At 36.2% G+C, this 22,814-nt stretch overlaps 1 protein-coding gene across 1 annotated transcript in view; it reads left to right on the top strand.

Annotated features, from left to right (window-relative positions):
* The window catches only part of LOC150102788 (alpha-ketoglutarate-dependent dioxygenase alkB homolog 3-like), a 146,793-nt gene extending 130,795 nt beyond the window's left edge, over positions 1 to 15,998 (top strand). Inside the window, exon 7 of the mRNA XM_090399397.1 lies at positions 15,851 to 15,998. Coding sequence (XP_090255523.1) covers positions 15,851 to 15,925 — 75 coding nt within the window. The 3' untranslated portion in view covers positions 15,926 to 15,998. The remainder of the gene's footprint in view (positions 1 to 15,850) is intronic.
* The last annotated feature ends 6,816 nt before the right edge of the window (positions 15,999 to 22,814 follow it).

Here is a 22,814-nt window from a genome sequence, read left to right as displayed (position 1 = left end):
CCACAAAAGCATCTATTTGTGGAAAGAATACATCTCGGAATCCCATTACTGATATCATTTTTACAATTAACTTCTGATCCCAAGTATATAAAACTATGTACAATTTCAAATTTATAGGAATCAGTTTGAGAAGGATTATCATCACAAATCTTTCTAGTTACTGGCATATACACCTGGTTGTCGACTTACGACCACAAAAAAAAAAAAAAGAAAAAAGAATAAATTAATAACATACACTCTCACATACACTCAGTCGCTTTCAGGCTCTGTTGCGTGTGGTGTATTAATTAAAATTCTACTGAAATACTACCCATAAAATGTCTAGTAAAAGGAAAATGCCTTCATCTACAGATATGCCAGCTAAGAAGCCAAGGAAAACTATTGATTTTGAGCGTAAAATGAAAGTTATCCAGAAGTATGAAGGCAGCAAGAAAGTGAATAGCACATGACTTGAAGTTATCACATTCCACAGTATCGACGATACTTAAGGATAAAAAAAGAATTTGGGAAGATGTGAATGGTTTCGCACATATGACGTCTACAATTTTAACCAAACAGTGACAGGGACCCATCCATGAAATGGAGAAATTGTTGTTTATGTGGATGGAAGATTTAATGCAGAAAAATTCATCCATGAGCCTTTGCACAGTGCAAGTGAAGGCTAGAAGTCTGTTTCAGAGTTTAAAATCACGTGCCGGAGACGATTACGCAGAAGATTTTCAGGCTAGTACTGGATGGCTTAAGCGTTTTAAAAAAAGATTTGCTTTGCATAATGTACGTGTCACAGGAGAAGCAGGAAGTGCAGATGAAGATGAAGCCCAAATATTCGTTGATAGTTTAGACTCTTTAATCAAAAAAGAAGGTTATCTACTGGAACAAATATTTAACGTAGATGAAACCAGCTTGCAATGGAAACACATGCCTAATCGTATGTACATACACCAAGAAGCAAAAAGGATGCCAGGATTCAAAGCTTTTAAGGATCAGTTGACTTTGTTGCTTAGTGGAAATGCCACGGGTTTTAAGCTGAAGCCTTTTCTCATTTATCATTCAGAAAACCCTCATGCATTTAAGCACATCAACAAGCACACACTGCCCGTTTACTACTGTTCAAACCCTAAAGCTTGGATGACTCAAGCACTGTTCGAAGAGTGGTTCATGAACTTTATTCCCCAGGCTCGTGAATATCGTGCGGAGAGAAGTATCCCTTTCAAGATTTTATTGATTATGGACGTGCCCCTGGCCACCCTCCTCATCTGAACGACCTTCAACATGATGTTAGAGTGGTTTTTATGCCACCTAACACAACTGCTCTCATTCAACCAGGGTGCTATTTCAGCATTCACAGGTCACTACCTCAGAACGATATTCACATAAGCCATTGAAGTGATAGATTCTGATGCTGATTTATTCTTCAGTGTATCAAGAATATTTTGACCACATGGGAATGTGTAACAAAGAATTGTATGTCGGAATTTGGAAAAAGTCTCTAAAATGTTATGCAAATACATTTGAAGGATTTGAAAAAGTAGAGGAACTGGAAGTGATTACAGAAAAAATAGTTAAACTTGCAAACAATCTTAAATTAGAATGTGAAATAGAAGATGTAAAGGAATTGCTAGATTGTGGAATAAAAGAACTTTCGGATGAAGAGGTGATTGAATTGGAAGCACAGAGAGTGTCAGAAGAGAGGAAGAAGAGAAAGAAGAAGAGGAGCCAGAAAAGAAATTCACTGCAATGAGTTTATCAGATTCTTTTTTGCAACTGAATTAAGCTCTCGCCAGTTTCGAAGCAATGGACCTTAATGTCGAATGATTCACAAAAGTTGAATGTATCATTCAAGATGCTGTGCATTGTTATCGTGAGATATATGAAGAAAAAAAGAAACAAATTATTCATACAAAGCTCAGCATGTTCCTCATCAAGAGAACATCTCCTACTTCAACCCAAGAACATGACCCTGACGATCACAACCCAGCACAAGCAAAGATTAAAAATTGATTTTGTAAATTTCATTTGTATTAATTTTTACATTAATTTTAGATTGTATTTTTGTGTTTACAGTACAGTATGTACAGTATTATTTTTCACATTATGTACAATATACATAATTATAAATTTAAAAGATCATAAAAATAAATTATAAAGATGATAAAAAGATTAGAAAGGTTAAAGAATACTGCTAATAAATATATGGCCGACATACGACCAGATCGACTAACAACCTGTCAGCCAGAACAGAAGTCATTCGTGAGTCGACGACCAAGTGTACTTTGTTTTTCTTGGTGTTAATCTGCAAATTCATCTTCTTTGCTGCCTTTTCTAAACTGATGAAAATTTCTTCCATTGCTTTTCATGTCCTTCCTATAATATCGATATCGTCTGCATATGCCATAATTTGTACTGACTTGTAGAAAATAGTTCCCCTTGTATTAATGCCAGTATCTCTGAAAACCTTTTCAAGTACTATGTTAAACAGTAAGCAAACTAAACCATCCCCTTGTCGAACACCTTTTTTTATATATATTGGATGAGACAACATGTTCTGAATTTTGATCTCATGACAAGTATTTCTCATTGTAGCTTTAACTAAAGCAATGATGTGGAATTTCCTCCATTGCAATAAATAAGTTAGATCTATCTATGCTATCATATGCAGCTCTAAAATCTATGCATATCACTAGTTAAACCCATGCCGATATCATAAACATACAATCTGAACAACAATGGCCCCAAAACTGACCCCTGCAGCACACCACTAGTGATCTTTCTCTTTCTGGATACTGCACTCCCATATACAACTTTCTGAGCCCTATCCAACAGCCAGTTACCGATCCAACTCATGAAGTCTGTTATCCAATCCCATCTGTTTCAGTTTATTTTAAGAGCTTGTCGTGTGGCAGTCTATTAGAAGCCTTTCCAAAATCTAAGTACACCGCTGTAAAGGATTCAGCCTTTTGGGCTTCAGAATGCATTCACACATTAATGTTATTATGTATTTCTTTGTCAGTTCCTATGCTGCATTTATTTCCTTACTGCTCAACTCCTCATTCCATGTTATAGCTCCAAACTGTCTGCTAGGCTTGTCATAATCACCAGCCTTATAATTCCACATATATCTTTTCCTCACAAGAGTCTCCATATCACTAGCCACAACACGTGTGATTACTTCATGATCACTTACACCAACTGGAGGAAAGTGTGAAACCCCCCTCTCACAATTACATCCTCTGATGAAATGATAAGATCTAGAATTCTTGATCCTCGTGTTCCCTTTACGTGCTGCCTGAAATAGTTATCTTTCAACAACTCGAGACATTCGTTTTCCTTATTCCCAAATGCTATCTCTTCATTCAATCTATAATGCCATAATTAAAATCATAATAATTACCCTTCCTTTGTTCACTAATCCAAGTTGTTTATGCATTTCTTTATCACTGCTGTCCACATTTCCAGGCCTATAGCAAAATCCAACTAAACATGTCTTCCTCTCAATCTGTATGTTGCCCCACACTGCCTCATAACCATTGCCACTGTTTTCCCCTTTCATGTCTACCTTATGTGTACTTAATTTCCCTACTATCATCAGCAGCAGATCCCCCCCCCTTTCTATCCTTGCGAAAAATACTGTTTCCTTCCATTTCTATTCCCGTTATGATATCATCTTCATTCAACCATGTTTCACTTATTCCAATGATTTTGGGGTGAATAAACTTGATTACTTTTTATGTGTCATATTAGTTCCAACTCTTGTTAAAATTTTATTTGAAGTTAGCATTTATGATCTGTCTTAATGGCATCGAAAATTTCAAATGCAATCGAACAAACACTTATTTCATGTAAGTGAAAATTTGGACAAATGTTAGGACAATTGTTTTTAGTTGGGTACTGTGTTTGGCAATACAACAAATGGTTTTGCTTGAGTCTATGCAGCACGGTTTCTATGGTGGTGGTGGGGACATGTTTCAATGGGCAGTGCTGTTTTTATCTCTTGTCTCTAATTGCATTATTTGTTGACAAATATATTACAGAGACTGCGATGTCTTTGTACCTTATTCAGTGATACAATAAAACTTCTTGTTTTTCTTGCACCTGCAGTATAGTGGCTGTTAGTGATTCATATTTTGCAAACAAATCCCTTTCCATCTATTCATAAGTTTTTTTTTTTTTTTTTTTTTTTTTTTTTTTTTTTTTTTTTTTTTTTAATTGTGCCCATTATAAATGCAAATATGAAAATCTAGAGTATATAGGATCAAACACTGTTCAGAGATTTTCAAGCAAGTGTATTTTTGATCTGCTGTGAGCAAATGTGGCACCCATCTTGTGCAAAGCTTTTTCATTTGCAGTTCTTCATGCAAATATATCCCACACATTCTTTTGAAATGCGTATAGTCTTAGCAATTTCATACACTTTGACTCGCCTGTCATCCAATACCATATTGTGCACTTGATCAATGATTTCTGGTGTTACACTTTTTGGATGTCCTTCACGTGGATCATCTTCAAGGCTGATATGGCCACGTGTAAACTCGGCAGCCCATTTCTTAATTGTTGAAAATGAAGGAGAAGAGTACCCATAAACTTCAAATGAATTTCTTTTGGGGTTAACCTTCTTTTGCAAAGAATTTTATAACTGCAAAATACTCAATTTTGTCCATTCAAGGGATACAGACAATAGTTTTGCTTCAGACAGCTGTATAAAACAAACTACTTGATAGAATGACTTGCAATTTCATATGGATGTACCAACTTTAAAAAAAATAAAAATAAAAATAAAATAAAAATATCTTGCCAATAGTGTTGCCATCAATGGTTGAGGATAAGAACCTTACTTACTATACTCGTATTTGCTATTCTGTACATCTTTTAGTAAATCAAATATGCAGTAACTAATAATCAAATTCAGGTATGCCTCTATTAACGCTGTAAATTACTCCCTCGATGTTACCATGTATATCAAAATCACGTTAATCAAATTTAATAATCAATGGTAAAAATTACAATTCGTCCATGATCGATTACTGTATTAATAACTCGTTTTATATGGTACTCTTTTAGGAAAGATAAAAAATGAATGCAAAGTAAATGTTTAATAAGTACTTGTACCTACATTATTTACTGCAATTTTTTTATCAAAAGAAGTTATCAAGAGTGATTTGAACAGTTTATTATTTTTTTTTTCTTATCGGCATAAATTTTTCTACAATAAGCAAAATGACTCTCCAGACCTTGGCAAACAAGCAATAAAACATAAAGAAAAATACTACAAATATAATATTCTTGTTGAGAGGCTTATACGCTGGTTAAACATGATAACTAATATTTAAGGAATTGACAGCGTATACTAGAAATATAGATTAAAAGCTCACATATGAATGAATATAAAATACCATAAAAAATAAAAATGAATACAAAAAGAGTATTCATGTTAACAATTAGCATGTATCTGTCAGATCAGATGCGAGCGCCTCGCTTTATCAATCATAATGGGAAATTTATTTGTTTATTATGCAATAATTTAAATAATTTTAAGTTTATTTAAATCAGGAGTAGTCGGCAACACAGCGCCCATAGTATTACGCCTTTCATATGAAAAAGGTTGCCGACCACTGGTATAGACTATACATATTTATTATTAAGATTTCAGATCAGGGCAGTAGTAGCTTGCTCGCCAAGAACCTAACTAGCTGGTGAAGCAAGCAAAATTACTGGCAATTTCATTCCTGCATGTCTTTGGACGCTTCACTTTTCATAACAGTTTTTTTTTATTTTTTTTTATTGTAACTAAATCCTGAATTGAGAAGAGGAGGATGGGTAAAAGGAATGTTCTTTTCAAAATATATTTTAAAAAAATAATAATAATTAAAGAGAATGATATACAGGTATCCCTTGTTTAAAGCAGGATTTGATTAATGTGCCGAAATTAATTGCGGCAATCCCTTGATATACGCAGCAAGAGTTTTGATTAATGCGCCTTTAACCCTGCAGAGTTCGCAGCTGATCTGACAGATACATGCAAATTGTTCAATATAAATATTCTTACACAATTCAGTGTATAGCTTGGAGATCATGAGTAGCTGTGCATTCATATGCCACGAGTGATATTCCGCACTGTTTTTTGTTGTCAGTTTGGTTTAACATGTTATGTAAAGGTTTGTGATATTTGACAGTAAATTGTATCCGAGAGAAATACCGTGACCTCCGATGTCAGTATCGTATGGTTTAGTTGTTTTTTTTTATTCTTTGTTCAATAATTTCTAGATTGTAAATGAAAATAAATAAACCACCATGTATTATTGAAATAGAGAGCCAAAGGGTTATTTATCATAAATGTCCTCTAGGAGATGTACTTTACATTATGGTAAATACTAAGGAAAGTGATCTGTAGGTTACTCCACCTTTATTACGAGTTGCCCATAAGGCTGCTTATGCTTGCATCTGCCAGAACTTTTAGTTTCTATATATTCGGCAGGAAACTCTTGTAGTTTCTATATTCGGCTATTAAATAATGTTGAATTCAATATCCACTTAATTTCTATCATCATGTATTATATTTGTATTAACTAATATTTAAGGAATTGACAGCGTATACTAGAAATATAGATTAAATAAACTTTAATATATACTTTCCGATATTTCGGCGAACGTCACGTTGCCATCTTTTTGGGAACTTACTACAAAGACACGTGCACACAAGTACTAATAACAGCAAATGAGACTGAATCTAGGAAGCTAGCGTTTTCCTAAAGTTCTGATGGTGCCCCCTGGCGGGCTATATTGGTAGTTCTTGGCCTTTGGGCTGAAGTTCTTCTGATAAAAGTTTCCCAAATTTGGGGCAGTCTCATGCATCCAAATTTGTTGAGGTTTGGAATATTCCTAAGGGCCGAGGCTGATTCCATGAATAGTCTTTCATACTTGAACTTGCTGCGGTGTATTACTGTGGCTTTCTTCCATCTTATTCTGTGGCGAGTATCAAGAGCGTGGTCTGCAAGCCCAGAGTGGCTGTACTGGTGAAATTGGATGTAATCCTTGTGTTCTGAGATTCTGATATTTGCTGTCCTGCCTGTTTGGCAGGACAGCAAATATCGGACAGCAAAGACATCATGTAGGACTGACCAAAGCTCGTGATTCAGCGTAAGTGAAAGCTCATTTTCTAGCGTTGATATAGCTCTGTTTATGTCGGCTAGGGAACCGCGTGTAGCAGTAATTTGCTCCCAAAGTAATGCCTGGCTAGCGCGGTTGTAAATACGGAGAGCTTTCTGTGAGATGAAGCGGTGTTTAAATTTAACACAGTTCGGGATGACTTGATTATCCCGGCAGCGTTTTAGGAATGCCAGACGGTTAAGTTGTCTGGATAACTTCAGCTTCAGTTTGCCGTAATGGTGGGCCTTGCGTGCGAAGAGATCTCCGTGGATGATCATTATTCTTGTTGAGAGGCTTATACGCTGGTTAATCATGATAATTAATATTTAAGAATTGACTTCTAAGGTTCTAAGGTTCCCTAGCCGACATAAACAGAGCTATATCAACGCTAGAAAATGAGCTTTCACTTACGCTGAATCACGAGCTTTGGTCAGTCCTACATGATGTCTTGTGTACGGCAGCTAGAAAAGAATTTGAACGAGTACGGAGCCGACATATCAACAAGTTTGATAAATTAATAAAGAACTCGGCGTCCAAACCTAAACTACAAACCAACACTGTTGTTAACCTTTCTTCAGCTACCTTAAAGCCTGAAGCACTCCACGCTCTGTCACGTGGTCACAACTTCGCCATTGCTCCTAGGAAATTACCGGCTGAGGAATTAATGATCCAAATTGAACGCAGGATTCGCCAACGATATTAGATTGAATGTAGCCTGTGTTCTCAATAAAGCAAAACCTCCAAAATCCAACATATCATTTAATGAATTTTAGTGAATACAAGGCACTACAAGAATTGAAGAGAAACAAAAAAATAGTGATCACCAAAGCGGATAAGGGGAACGCCACTGTGGTACTCAATCTTAAAGACTACACAGGTAAGCTCAAGGCTTTATTATTAGATCGTTCCACTTACCTCCCAATTGATTACAATCCCACCAACTCACAAATTAGAAAACTCCATAGGCTCCTTAAGAAGGTCACTTCTTGGCCTGTGGAGATTACCAACAGACTAAAACCCTATAACTCTAGACCCCCCCCGCATATATGGGCTCCCAAAAATACACAAAGAAAATGTGCCATTACGTCCCATAGTGGATGGCATTGATTCCCCCACTTACAAACTAGCCAAGCATTTAGCCAAAGCGCTCTCACAATATACTGGCAATACACCATCATACATAAAAAACTCAGCCCACTTCAAAGCCAGTATAGAAAACCTTACACTCCAACATAATGACATAATGGTCAGTTTTGATGTCTCCTCCCTATTCACGAATGTCCCCCTCAAAGAAACCTTAGAGCTAATCCAAGCTAAATTTCCTCCCGATATCTCAGCCCTATTTCAGTTTACAATGAACTCAGGCTATTTCGTTTGGCAGGAAAAATTCTACAAACAGATAGAGGGGACAGCCATGGGTTCACCACTTTCCCCACCCTTGGCCAACTTCTTCATGGAGACGTTTGAAGAGAAAGCCTTAAACTCAGCCCCACAAAAACCTACCATATGGCTTCGCTACGTTGATGATGTTTTCACTATTTGGCCACATGGCCCGGATTCACTCCTCTCCTTCCTAACACACTTAAACAACCAACACCCTAGAATCAAATTCACCCTGGAAAAAGAAGAAAACAATAACCTCCCCTTCCTAGACACACTAGTCACCCGCCAACCTGATGGAACCTTGGTTTTCTCAGTTTATAGAAAACCCACCCATACAGGCAGATACATTCACCAACAATCCCATCACCCCATCTCACAACAATATGGAGTTATTAAGACATTATTCAACAGGGCAAAAATAATCTGTTCTAATGATCAAGCCCTAACCACTGAACTAAATCACATCCGTGACACTTTCTCAGCCAACGGCTACCCCCTCCAAAAAATCCAAAAAATACTTAACCCAGTTATCCACAACCCCCCACCCCCTCCCCTTCACAAAAAAAGATTACTCTAAATCCATTACCATTCCTTATATCTGAGGCACCTCGGAAAAAATCAATAAAATCTTAAAAAAACATGACTTGACCACTTGTTACAGACCACATAGAAAACTGGCATCCCTTATCCGCTCCACCAAAGACCAACCACTTCCCCTAGACCTACCTGGTGTATACCAGGTCCCTTGCAGCTGTAAACTGTTCTACTTTGGCCAAACAGGCAGGACAGCAAATATCAGAATCTCAGAACACAAGGATTACATCCGATTTCACCAGTACAGCCACTCTGGGCTTGCAGACCACGCTCTGGATACTCACCGCAGAATAAGATGGAAGAAAGCCACAGTAATACACCGCAGCAAGTTCAAGTATGAAAGACTATTCATGGAATCAGCCTCGGCCCTTAGGAACATGCCAAACCTCAACAAATTTGGATGCATGAGACTGCCCCAAATTTGGGAAACTTTTATCAGAAGAACTTCAGCCCAAAGGCCAAGAACTACCAATATAGCCTGCCACGGGGCACCATCAGGACTTTAGGAAAACGCTAGCTTCCTAGATTCAGTCTCATTTGCTGTTATTAGTACTTGTGTGCACGTGTCTTTGTAGTAAGTTCCCAAGAAGATGGCAACGTGACGTTCGCTGAAATATCGGAAAGTATATATTAAAGTTTATTTAATCTATATTTCTAGTATACGCTGTCAATTCCTTAAATATTAGTTAATACAAATATAATACATGATGATAGAAATTAAGTGGATATTGAATTCAACATTATTTAATAGCCGAATATAAAAACTACAAGAGTTTCCTGGCGAATATATAGAAACTAAAAGTTCTGGCAGATACAAGCATAAGCAGCCTTATGGGTAACTCGTAATAAAGGTGGAGTAACCTACAGATCACTTTCCTTAGTATTTACCATAATGTAAAGTACATCTCCTAGAGGACATTTATGATAAATAACCCTTTGGCTCTCTATTTCAATAATACATGGTGGTTTATTTATTTTCATTTACAATCTAGAAATTATTGAACAAAGAATAAAAAAAAAACAACTAAACCATACGATACTGACATCGGAGGTCACGGTATTTCTCTCGGATACAATTTACTGTCAAATATCACAAACCTTTACATAACATGTTAAACCAAACTGACAACAAAAAACAGTGCGGAATATTACTCGCGGCTTATGAATGCACAGCTACTCATGATCTCCAAGCTATACACTGAATTGTGTAAGAATATTTATATTGAACAATTTGCATGTATCTGTCAGATCAGCTGCGAACTCTGCAGGGTTAAAGGCGCATTAATCAAAACTCTTGCTGCGTATATCAAGGGATTGCCGCAATTAATTTCGGCACATTAATCAAATCCTGCTTTAAACAAGGGATACCTGTATATCATTCTCTTTAATTATTATTATTTTTTTAAAATATATTTTGAAAAGAACATTCCTTTTTACCCATCCTCCTCTTCTCAATTCAGGATTTAGTTACAATAAAAAAAAAAAAAAACTGTTATGAAAAGTGAAGCGTCCGAAGACATGCAGGAATGAAATTGCCAGTAATTTTGCTTGCTTCACCAGCTAGTTAGGTTCTTGGCGTGTGAGCTACTACTGCCCTGATCTGAAATCTTAATAATAAATATGTATAGTCTATACCAGTGGTCGGCAACCTTTTCATATGAAAGGCGCAATACTACGGGCACTGTGTTGCCGACTACTCCTGATTTAAATAAACTTAAAATTATTTAAATTATTGCATAATAAACAAATAAATTTCCCATTATGATTGATAAAGCGAGGCGCTCGCATCTGATCTGACAGATACATGCTAATTGTTAACATGAATACTCTTTTTGTATTCATTTTTATTTTTTATGGTATTTTATATTCATTCATATGTGACAAAAACATGTTATAAAAGCCAGCTAAATAAAATAATGTTAAAATAACTATAACACTTTTTTGAAGGTTAGTCAAGTGAGTTTTAATTTATCGTCCTACATGCTTCACTGATTTTTGCTATCTGCATCTACAGTGAATACAATTGGTAAACTGTATGAAGGTAATAGACTAGGTTTTTAACTGATAGTTCTAATTCATAAAAAATTAGTATTGTGCGAGACAATGCACGTGTCTCGGTAACATGATTTATTTGTTGCGAGACATAATGTAATTGGCGTGAAAGTTCATTTCTTTGATGTTTAGTGATCTGATTACAGCTTTCTAAATTTCCGGTAGGATTAGACCTTGATTCTTATTTAGGTTTCCTGTTGAATGTACGACCATAGCAGCCTCCCTGAAGGTTCTGGAATGATAATTCTCTTCTATATAAGGCATATGACTCTTATCCCACTCAATGAGATGGTTGGTGGAGGCAAAGTGGCAAGAAAGGCCTGAAATATCTTGTGTTGTTTCTGACATATCCTATGTGTTCCTTCTGTCTCATTTCGAAGCTTCTAGAGGTCTGACCAACGTAACTAACACCACAAGAGCAAGATATATTATATACTCCTGAGTACTTGTAGAAAGGATGAGGGTCTTTTGGTGATCTTAAAAATTTCCGAATAGTATTGACCGGCTTGAATGCTACTCTAATATTGTGTGGTTTTAGAAGGATTGCTAACTTTTTGGAAATGCTGCTGACAAATGGAATAGTTATAGTACTGATGTATTGGGTGTCATCACGCTGTCTTTGTGGTATATCCGAAAAGAGAATCTTGTTGCAGAGTCTTTTTTCTTTTTGGATAACCATTTAAGGATAGCTCTCTGGATATTGGAGTTAATTCTTTTTGTAAGTCATCTTGGTCTGTTGTGTAATGTATAGCTCTTTCCTTAAGCATATGGATAATGCTAAGTTTCTGGGATATATGATGTGATGAGTTGAAATGGAGGTAACGTAAAGTATTCATAAGTTTTCTATACACAGACAGGTTGATACTGTTATTGGTTTGTTTCTTTATTAGGATGTCTAGGAATGGAAGTTTTTCATCTTTTTCAATTTCTAATGTGAATTTGATGGTATGGTGGAAACTATTGATTTGGTTGAGATAATCCATTAGTTCTTCTTTTGTGTGATTCCAAATGATAAAGATGTCATCAACATATCTGTACCAAGTTTTTGGTTTTGGGGTAATTTGAGATAAGATTTTATCCTCTAGGTCTTCCATGAATAAGTCAGCACAAGAAAGACAGAAGGGGCTACCTATGGCTAATCCAGTAAGTTGTTTGTAGACTGTTTTTTGCCAAATGAAATAGTTTGAAGTTTGCACTAAAAATTCACTGTGGGTGCCCGCGGGCACTGCGTTGCCGACCTCTGTTCTATACCATTAAAATTAAAAATAACTTGACAACTTCAGTAATCTGGTAACTTGGCCACTTATTACAAAGAAGTGATTAACATTTGTCAGCCTGAGTGGATGGGAAATAGTGATACATACAGTCAATGTCAACTTCTTGAATAGGCTGAGACCCAGTGATATATAGTTGGCATAAATTGATACTTCTCTCTTAGAAATATTGCACAATATACAGTCACAACATCTTAGTTTTGAAATTTACTTGGGTAGTACCTCATTTTGAGTTTCAAAGACACTACTCTATAAGGTAATAAAATCTGAATTTCTGATTTAGAATTTTCATCAAATTCCTGAATATACTCTCAGTGAGTGTACAGGATATCATGATAGTACTGCATGGAAAAGTTACATCATTACTAACTTCTTATTGACATATTTATCTTATATTTCTCTTCTAATGCACTTTTTACTGTAACAATCAACCTAGATCTTGGTCTTTTTCTTGCCATCCTGTCAAAGAACACTTGTTTTGCCTACCTTTCCTTTCCCTTTCTGTTTCAGTGTCAATACCACCTGAGATTATCACTGCTAACACATCATTGTATAATAACAATGTAGTTCTTTTCTAACATTCTCATTTTTAATATGATACTGCCATTGATGTTATCTGTTCACTCCCCTTATCTTTCTTAGAACACTCATATCAGTATTGTCTAGAATTTGACCAAGTGTTTTATTTCTAGCCCAGCTCTCAGATCCATAAGTTAAAATTGGTTTGAACACTTTCTTGTATGCAGCTAGTTTGTGTTTCACTAATTTCTCTCTTATTCCATATAAGTTTATTCACTTTGCTTTCTGCCATACCAGCTATGCTAATTCTGTTGTCTATTTTCATATTATTTAATTTGCATCTTTACTAAAACTTTTTCCTAAATAGCTGAAAAGTTTTACTTGTTCTATAGGTTCTCCATTCCAGATGCAGTTGATGCTATCAATATTTCTGCCCGTTTTCATTGTCTCGTCTTTTGCCTGAGGAGTTCTTTAACTGGGAGCAAGAGCTCACTGTCTCATTACTCACAAGGATGAACTAGCTAAAGAACTCCAATATTTATAAAATACTTTTCTTCAAAAGAGCAGCAATGACTGCATTATCTCTAGACTACTTACCAACATAAGATTAGAGATATTTCTAATAATGATGATGATGCAGAAAACAGAGTCTTCATCACTCTTCCATATATTAGATCTATTTTCATAAAACTAGCAAAAATACTTAGAGAACATAAAATCAACAGTATTCACTCCCTTTATCATGATGAGATGATTACTAATTCACAAAACCTCGACATGGTCCATTTAATTATCTGAGTGTCTATCAGCTATGGCACGAATGCAGGTACTCTAACTATGGATAGACAGAAAAATCTATCAAGCAATGGAACATTTGTCATCACATGTACCCTTTTCCACTGACTCACAAGACACTTCACCAATGAGACATCAAGTGTTATGGGTTAAATTTGAACTGTTGCTATTACATAACCAAGAGAAGAATTTGGGAATCCTTAGAACTGACATCATATCCAAAACATCTAAATATATACCCAAGTATCAACATATCTGAACACATACTAGTAATCGTTAGCCAAACGCATGTATGCAAATGCATAAACACATGCACAAGATTCTCAACAATGCAGTGCACAATTAGAAATATTTTAAAATCATTAGACTCTTGTATAACTATTCATAACTTATTAACAGTATTAACAACACCAAACAAACTTTATTAAAAAAAAAAAAAAGGGTGTTTATAAACTTATGTTTCACTGAATTTCCAAACAGTATCTTTGGAACACAATTCAGCATGTATACGTGACAGTGAGTAAGTGAAACAGTTCAAATTGTAACAGACAAAAGATCCAAAGTCCTAAATGTTGTAAAAAAGAAGTATTACAGCTATGCAGAGTTGATCTTATGATAACAGTCTCCCAAATTTTTGGCTAATTTATGCAACCATATTTGTTCAGATTGCATTAATTTGCATTCACGTATATGTATTTGGCTAACAATGACTAGTATGTATTCAGACAAGTTGATACTTGGGTTTATATTTAGATTTTTTGGATCTGATGTCAGTACTAAGGATTCCTCAATTCTTCTCTTGGTTATGTCATAGCAACATTGTAATAGTTCAATTGTCTATCCAGTTAGATTACCTGCATTAGCACATAGCTGATGGTTGTAGAAATATGGTTGCATTAATTTACAAAAAAAATTGTGATACTGTTATCTTAGAATCAACTCCTGCATAGCTGTAATACTTCTTTTTTACAACATTAGAAGTCACCAAATTAGAACTTTGGAGTTTTTATGCATTACAATTTGAATTGTTTCACTTACTCACTGTTGCATACATGCTGTGTTGTGCTCTGAAGATTCTGATTTGAAATTCAGCAAAATATAAGCGTAAGTTAATAAACATATTTTTTTATAAAATAGTTTGTTTGGTGTTGTTAATACCATTAAAAATAAGTTATAACCTTAGGTGTTGAATAACCTTCAACACCTAAGCTCTTCTGTTAGATTAGTCTTGTATAACTACGTGGTGGTTGTTACCTTTATTAGTCTGTACTGTTTGTTTACTATTTTTCATGGTTGACCGTGTTTTTAATTAAAATAATTGTTACCATCTCATTCCAGTTTTCTGCCTTATAAACTCTTACTTTTATTTATATATATATATATACACACACACACGCACGCACATACACTAGGGGGCTCTGATGCCTATGGCAACCAACCCCCTGTGTTCCTCACTGGTAGGCTAGTTCTCCTTGAATTCTGATGACTCGAATTTTGAAGACTTGAAAGAGGGTTCTGTCCCCTGCAACAAACCCCCCTGAGTTACGGACTGGTATGCTGGTTCTCCTTGAATTTTGACCACTCCAAAGGGGTGGGGTTCCGATCCCCCCCTTTCGAGTCTTCCTGCATTAATCCTGTTCATATTTCAAATGCCATAGTGGCTTTTTAAAGCAAAACATGTTCAGATGAAAGGGGAATATTCTTGACCAAAGTCCCTTTACATTATCACATTGGAATTTCTATTGACGGTGCGGTTTTCTCTGGCTTTTTTTTCCTCCCATCATGATGGTATTGATAACTTTAATACTTATCCAGGATTAGTAAAAAAAAAAACAAACGTGCAGTTTCTGTATTTATGATACTTTACACCAAATTTCACTTATCTGTTTCTTGAGTGCAATTATTTGAAATGCACTTGTAAATTTAAAAAAATAATAATAATAAATATTGTAAAATAAACATAGAAACATATATATGCAATGAAGAAATTGCCACTTTTTATTAAAATTAAATTATGCCAATTGCTTTATGATTTTCATTAATTTTCATAAATATAAGTGTATTTATTAATTTTTCTTTTTCTCTCACAGCACAGAGTCCCAAAAGAACTTAATTGTAACCAACCCAGGATCAACTTGACATTTCGAAAAATATATCCAGTTTAAATCTGTAAATGCTTGGGTTACTGGATGTGTGTGTGTGTACAAATGTAACAATAAAGTTTATGTACAGGTTTTATTCTGCAACTTTTACATCTCTCAAAATATAAGTAGATAGTAACTGCAAAACATGGACACTTAAAAATACAAATGATTATGAAAGGGCTATGAAAAAAGATTAGTTATAAAATTTTAATTACATTTGTACATTACTCATTCGCTACCTAACAGGAATTCAAGGCAGACAGACTATATATTCATACATTTTTATTGTTTTTAGTGTTTGTGTAGAATACAATCTTGTATTCTACACAAAGTAGAATAGAATATTGGGTAGAATACAATCATAACTGGAACAAGTGAACCCATATTTAAATGCACTGAAAATGAGAATTATGAACAGAATAATTATCTATTACTTATCTGATAATTATCTTTTAAAGAATTCTGCACTGAGTACATAATGTGTCCTGCTACATATTTAGAAGTTTTCAGAGTTGATTTTTATGTCATGATAGGCATTAAAAACATCTTTACCATAACTTCCCACTTGCTATTTGTGCATGCAACCTCTTTAACATAGCACTTCTGTGTCATATTCATGTTATTTTATGTTATGTTCATGAACATAAAAGTTCAATTACAAAAATATTATTAAAGAGGAATAGATTGCATTTTTAGCTTGTTATCGAGAGAAGGAAGCCACCATCCAGTCATCTTCTGATAACTGATGGTTGAACAGCCAAATTAAACATTTTTTTTCTTTTTTCTCATACTATTTATACTTTATTACATTACTTCACATTAATAATTACATATGGATATCTAATTTGTGTGTGTGTGTGTGTGTCCTGTGAATGAAACTGACAGAATTAACTTTTACATGTTCATGCACTATGACATACACTTACTGTAAACGTGTAAGCAGTAAAGTATTATTAATGGGAGAGGAGATTAAATCCAGCTTATGTAAATTATATATCAAGTTATGTAGAGTTTGCTAAACATACCGTGTAAATCAGGGATGTCTGTATATCTGATTGCTGATCAAAATATTATTATTATTAGATGCTGTTTCTAGCCTCTCACTTTGTGATTATCACTGATGTCAACTTTGCCATTGCACTTTCTTGTGCTTCATACACAATGCTATTAAAGTACTCGTCTATAGTTGCTCCACATGAAAACTTTGTAATTGGCAGTGAAATTTTGCTTGCTTTTTTTATACGATTCATCAAACTTGTAAAAGACTCATCCATTGTATAGGCAATAACATGAAAAATACAGTTTCAATTGTACATTGCCATCTTAAATCTTATTGGAGTAATGAATGGATGTATAAAATAGACTACATTTTTTGCCATACAGCTTTTAACTGCTATATGCACACGTATTATGTTCGGAACTTTGCTCAGTAAATTCACCATTTTCTGTAATTATTAATTTACTAATAACATGTAAATTAAAAAAAAAGGCCCTGTTAGAAAATTCGTTTCTATTGGCAGTGTTAATATTTATTGCAGAAAATCATATTATAGCTTTGTATAATACTTATAGCAATGCAAACCAAAAAATTAAGGGCATAATCAGTTTTGCAAAACACGTAGACACTTTTCTGTTGTACATGAAAATCTACTTATATGATTTTCATCTACAAAAATAAGTGTGTTGGTCTGAGTATATGCACTGTTGAAATAAGTATTAAGATACCCTATATGGTAGTGGTAGTTCAGTGTAGTTGGTGGATTAAGTGGTGGAAACAGAGAGTTGTAGAGTAGTGCGTTTTCTCTCAGTGAGTCCTTTGAAGTGTCCCATAATAATAATATTTTATAATGGGATATCATATTCTAGTCATCAAAATGACCCAGATAGAGAGCACATACTTCTACATTCAATTGTACATGTGAGCCTGCTTAGCTTTGTCAATTGTGACAATGCACTTTGATTTGAAATACCTCATTTTGACTCTATGAGAGCATTACTAGTTTGACATTGACTGAGAGCCTCTGTGAACTGAAATTTGCCATCCTCATCTTCTCACTGTGTGTGCCATTTCTGCTGAAAGATTCTAGTAGAGTTATCATTGTGATAAAAATAACTAAAAAAATTATTTTAAAAATCTTTTTCCTCCCTACCAAAAAAAGTTTCTACACCCACTAATTAGCTGCAACAACCACTGTACATCTCTAAGATATACAGGTGTGTGTGTGTGTGCGCACGCACGCACTTCTCACAAAGGTGTTACTTGTATCTTTGTGATCTGATATTCCATGCTAGACTATGTGAAATCCAGAATCTCTTGTGTTTGCTTTTTTTTTTTTTTTTTTAGTTTAACATTTGCCTGCCCTGTTCAGCTACATTCACATGCCTCTAACCTCTGAAAATCTAGAAACTTAATTATCTTTTACCCAACTATAACCGAAGAATGAAATCATCTTCCTAAGTGACCTTAAACAAAGAATGTCGACAACTTCCGCTGACTTCTATTTTACAGTTCTGCTTACTAATTTAGAAATGGTACGAAAGTAATTGCTGTAAGTGCTGATCTAGTGCAAATATCCACCTGCCAACCAGAATACCAGACAACCTTCTACTCTACTCTCCACACACACACCTTGAGTCATTTAAATATTCTGTGGAGGATACTGCTCCTCTTAGGAGGATCTCAATGATTTTTACTCCACATGGTCAGGTTATTGCTTCCATCATCTGAATTCCTGCACTGACCAAGTTATCAAAATTATCGTCATAGAATGGAAGCCTTCATTTCCCACTCCATTCAAAATTCCTGTCCACTTTTCATGTCATGGTTTAATAACAGATGAACCATGACAGTCCATGAAAAATATGCAAAATTATTGAATTCATTCACACTGCTTGCACTCACAACATCCAATGGCAATCCATTCCAATCACTTCTTGTCAGCCTTAATTCTCAGCTTCCAAGGATGCCCTCTCATCCTTTCTCCACCCTCCATAAATTGAAAAATTCCATTTGTAAGTCTCAATCTGTCTTCATAATCAGTATTCCATAATCCTGATATCATTTTTAACACTCCTGTTTACTCTCTCTCCAGTATCAGAATCACAGTGGAAACCAGGAGACCAGACCTGCGCACAATAGTCCAAGTTGAGGGCTTATCAAGGCCTTGTAAAGAGGCAAAATAACATCCTTATCTTTACATGTGAACGTATGTTTCAGCATTGCAGTTATCTTTTGAGTTGTATTTGCAATCTTTGCCACATGGTCCTAAACTTCAGCTTCTTGTGTATTAACACTCCAAGATCCCTATCCTCATCAGTTTCTTCTAGCCTAATCCCACCAATATAATACGACATTGGATATCTAATCATGCTGAAGTGAATGACTTGACATTCACTGCCATCCATTTTCCCATGCCCACAATTCCAGCCTATTCAAATCATTCTGCAAAGACTGCATATCAGCAGCATTCCTGATTACCCTAGCTATCTTTGCATCATCAGCAAATAGCTGTATGTTGCAAATCCTTCCCAATATCATTAATGTACAGATTGAATAACAGTGGATCAAGCACTGATCTTTGTGGTACACCACTTTTTTTTTTGTACTGGTTATGGGCAGTACTACCCTTACATCACGTCCGGACTTGATATAGGCCTAAGCCTTTAGAAGAGTTTTACCTTATGCATGTTCTGGTTATCATTGTAGTCATTCTCTGGTGGCAATGCCATGCCACCAGTGTGCCCTGCAGGGCCCTCAAGGAAAGAACTTTTATATCCATCTGCCTAAGCCCAAGCTGTTTTAAGTTATAACTATCTGCTCTCCATATGCTATGTAAAGAGATGGTGGCGCTGGTAAACCTCGGAGTTGCCCCATGCTCCTCCCATAACTTACTAACTAGATCTTGGTGATTTTTATAATAGTTTACGTTATTATTATGACTATAGGCTAGTGGGTGCTCTGTTCCCACCACCTGGGCATCAACTACCCAAACGTCACCATCTCTTTTAATCACTAAGGGTGACTTGCGCAAACCTGCAGAGGTCCTATAATGTGGTTTCACCGCAGTCTCCCAACCATTGTTCTTAAAGCGGTTGTTCAGAATGGAGACTTCGGCATCATGCCTCTGCACGCGGACCGCATGGGTGCGGAAGCAATACTGGGCTATACGAGACAATGTCTCACTGTAGTGGCAGCCAGCCCTACAGTTTGAGTCGTCACTACCCCATTGAGTTGTGTGGGCTCGAGTAGGCAGGGCATTGATCCTCGTCCTGATAAGGTCAATATACTCGAACCCAGGGAGGAGTCTGGTGCCATACCTTACCCACTCATGCTGGGGGAGGCACCAGATATGACTCTTAAAGGAGCACCATCTACAGAACAGTGCAGTAGAGATGCCCACCTCTCGTGTTCTGTGGGTGATGACTTGATTAAAGTACCTTGATAATGGGACCAGCCTTTAGCTTTTTCCACCATCTGCAGAGAGGCTATAGAAAGCCTCTCTGCAGATGGTGGAAGAAGATAGTTCTAACTGCACGATTCTTGACTGCCGCAGGCGTGGGATCAGCCATCTAAGTGATGGAACCCCGAGCCCACCATCCTTTACCCTCGCATGGAAATATGCAGTAGGAGTGTCAGGTGCCAGTTGGAGCCATGATCTCAGGGCTGAACGGATGTCCCTGTCCATTCGGGACAGTACCAAGAATATGAGCAAGTTGCTAAAACATGACCTTCCCTTAGTAAAACCCATGTTGTGCATTGCAAAATAGAGATTCACTGTCAACCCATTTTTGAATGTGGGCCCTAACCAATTTTTCCAAAATCTTCACCACTTCTGAGATACTAATTGGATACATTGGTCTTTGCACCACTCTTGTGCAATGGAATTACCATACATTCCTGCGGAGTCTTCCCTCTTCTGAGACTCATATTAAACATCCTGGTCAAAGGAATGGCCAGTTCAGCTGAACACTCTTTTAGCACATGTGCTGATATTCCATCAGTCCCTATTGCTGAATTCTTATTCAGTTTGTGCAACAGCTCTAATACCTCGGCCTCGCACACCTGCGTTTCTTCATCTAGTGAAGAGGTAACAGTGAGCTTAATGTTGCATTCACTCATTAACTAAACCTCTTCTGCGTCTGTAACCCTCATGCCATCTGGATTTAGAAGAATTATTCTTTCATATTCATTCTTTTTTTTTACTTGCAGCATATTGATAGAATTCTTGTGGGTTGTCTTTAGCAAGCAGAGACAGTTTCTTTTCATAATCAGACTTTGCTTTTCTTGAATAGGCACAACAGTTGTGACTATTCTAGCCTGCTGCTTATAACGTTCATATCGGATGTCATCCTTATGCAAATGGTATTCCTTCCACATCGTCCTTTTTTTATGAACGTCTTGTTTAATAAGATTGCATATCCATTTGACTCTTACTCTATTTATTCTTCAAACTCTCGGGACACATTCTGATAGCACATTATTTAAGTATTGTTTAAATGATTCTCATCCACTGTCGATATTTTTTCCATTCAGCAACCGATCCCATTCCACTGAACTCCGTATACTCCTCAGTTAGTCATAATTTCCTGCTTTGTAGTTCAGCATGTAACCTTTTTCTGAATGGAACATTCATAAACTTAGTCACTTCCGAAGTGAGTACAACATGATCACTGTCACCAACTGGAGGCAGGATAGCTACGTCTTTAACTGAAATGCCTTCTGACACTATAATCAAATCTAACACTCTTTGACCTCGAGTTCCTTCTGCCACATGCTGCTTGAGGAAGTTGTCTCACAGCAGCTCAATAAATGCATTTTCATTCTTCTCATGAGATTCTACAGCTACCCAATCAATATTTGGATAATTAAAGTCTCCCATTATGATTACTCTTTTCGTGCTCACCTTTTCTGTTTAGTGATGCATTACTTCATCACCAGCTACCGATCCACCAGATCTGTAACAACACCCCACTATGTAATTTCTCTTGTTAGATTCCTCCTCACACCAGATGGCTTCAAACTCATTGCCACATGAAATATTGTTAGTAGTATTACTACATTCATGCAAATCTAACTGGTTTTAAGTTATCCAGTATCATTACTAGCATGCCCCCTCCTCTCCTATCCACTCTATATTTCCTAAAAATACTATACCCATGACCAGTGGTGTGCACTCAGGATTTAATCTTGGAGGGGGCCGAATGCTCGAATGCTCATGGTTTAATCTTGGGGGGGGGGGGATTGAGTAGACGCTTTGAGAATATACACTACGCATTGCACATGACCTATGACTGAGCATCTGCAGTGATCGTCAATACGTGATACCCATGATCACTGGCTGGCTCAGGCGAACAAAAAGTATGGTCAGAGCAATACTTCATTCACCTTGCGTTCACAACGGCCGTGATTAGCGTGGGAATACCCTCTGAGAGCCAGAGGGTATTCCCACCTTATGTGACCACTAATTCATAAGTAGTATAGAAATAGAAGACACGACACAACATAAATAAAGAATAATAATAATAATAATTTTATTTATTTATTTTTTTACTTTTTTTTCTTTTGGGGGAGCCAGGGCCTCTTGACCCCCTCCCTGGGTGCGCCAATGCCCATGACACTCGATATCAGTTAGTAGGTCTGATTCTGATAGCCATGTCTCACTAATTCGTATAATCTGAGGTTGCAACATATTGACTAAGGCAACAAACTTTACCCCTTTGTTTCTGATACTCCTAGCATTCATTTACAGACAGTAATCTACCTACATGTTCTTTTGTATACTTTTGTTTGCAGTCTGCCTTACACAGTTGGACAACTTGCAGATCTCTATTCTTCTCTAATGCCTTACACATGTAGACATCTTTGCACACACCTGACTGGTCCGAACCGGATGAACACAAACCCAAAATC

Source organism: Typopeltis vanoorti, chromosome 10 (genome assembly GCF_054136105.1).
Source record: "Typopeltis vanoorti isolate ZY-2024b chromosome 10, IOZ_Tvanoo_1.0, whole genome shotgun sequence".
Taxonomy (NCBI): Eukaryota; Metazoa; Arthropoda; class Arachnida; order Uropygi; family Thelyphonidae; genus Typopeltis; species Typopeltis vanoorti.
This window is presented reverse-complemented; position numbering and strand designations above follow the sequence as displayed.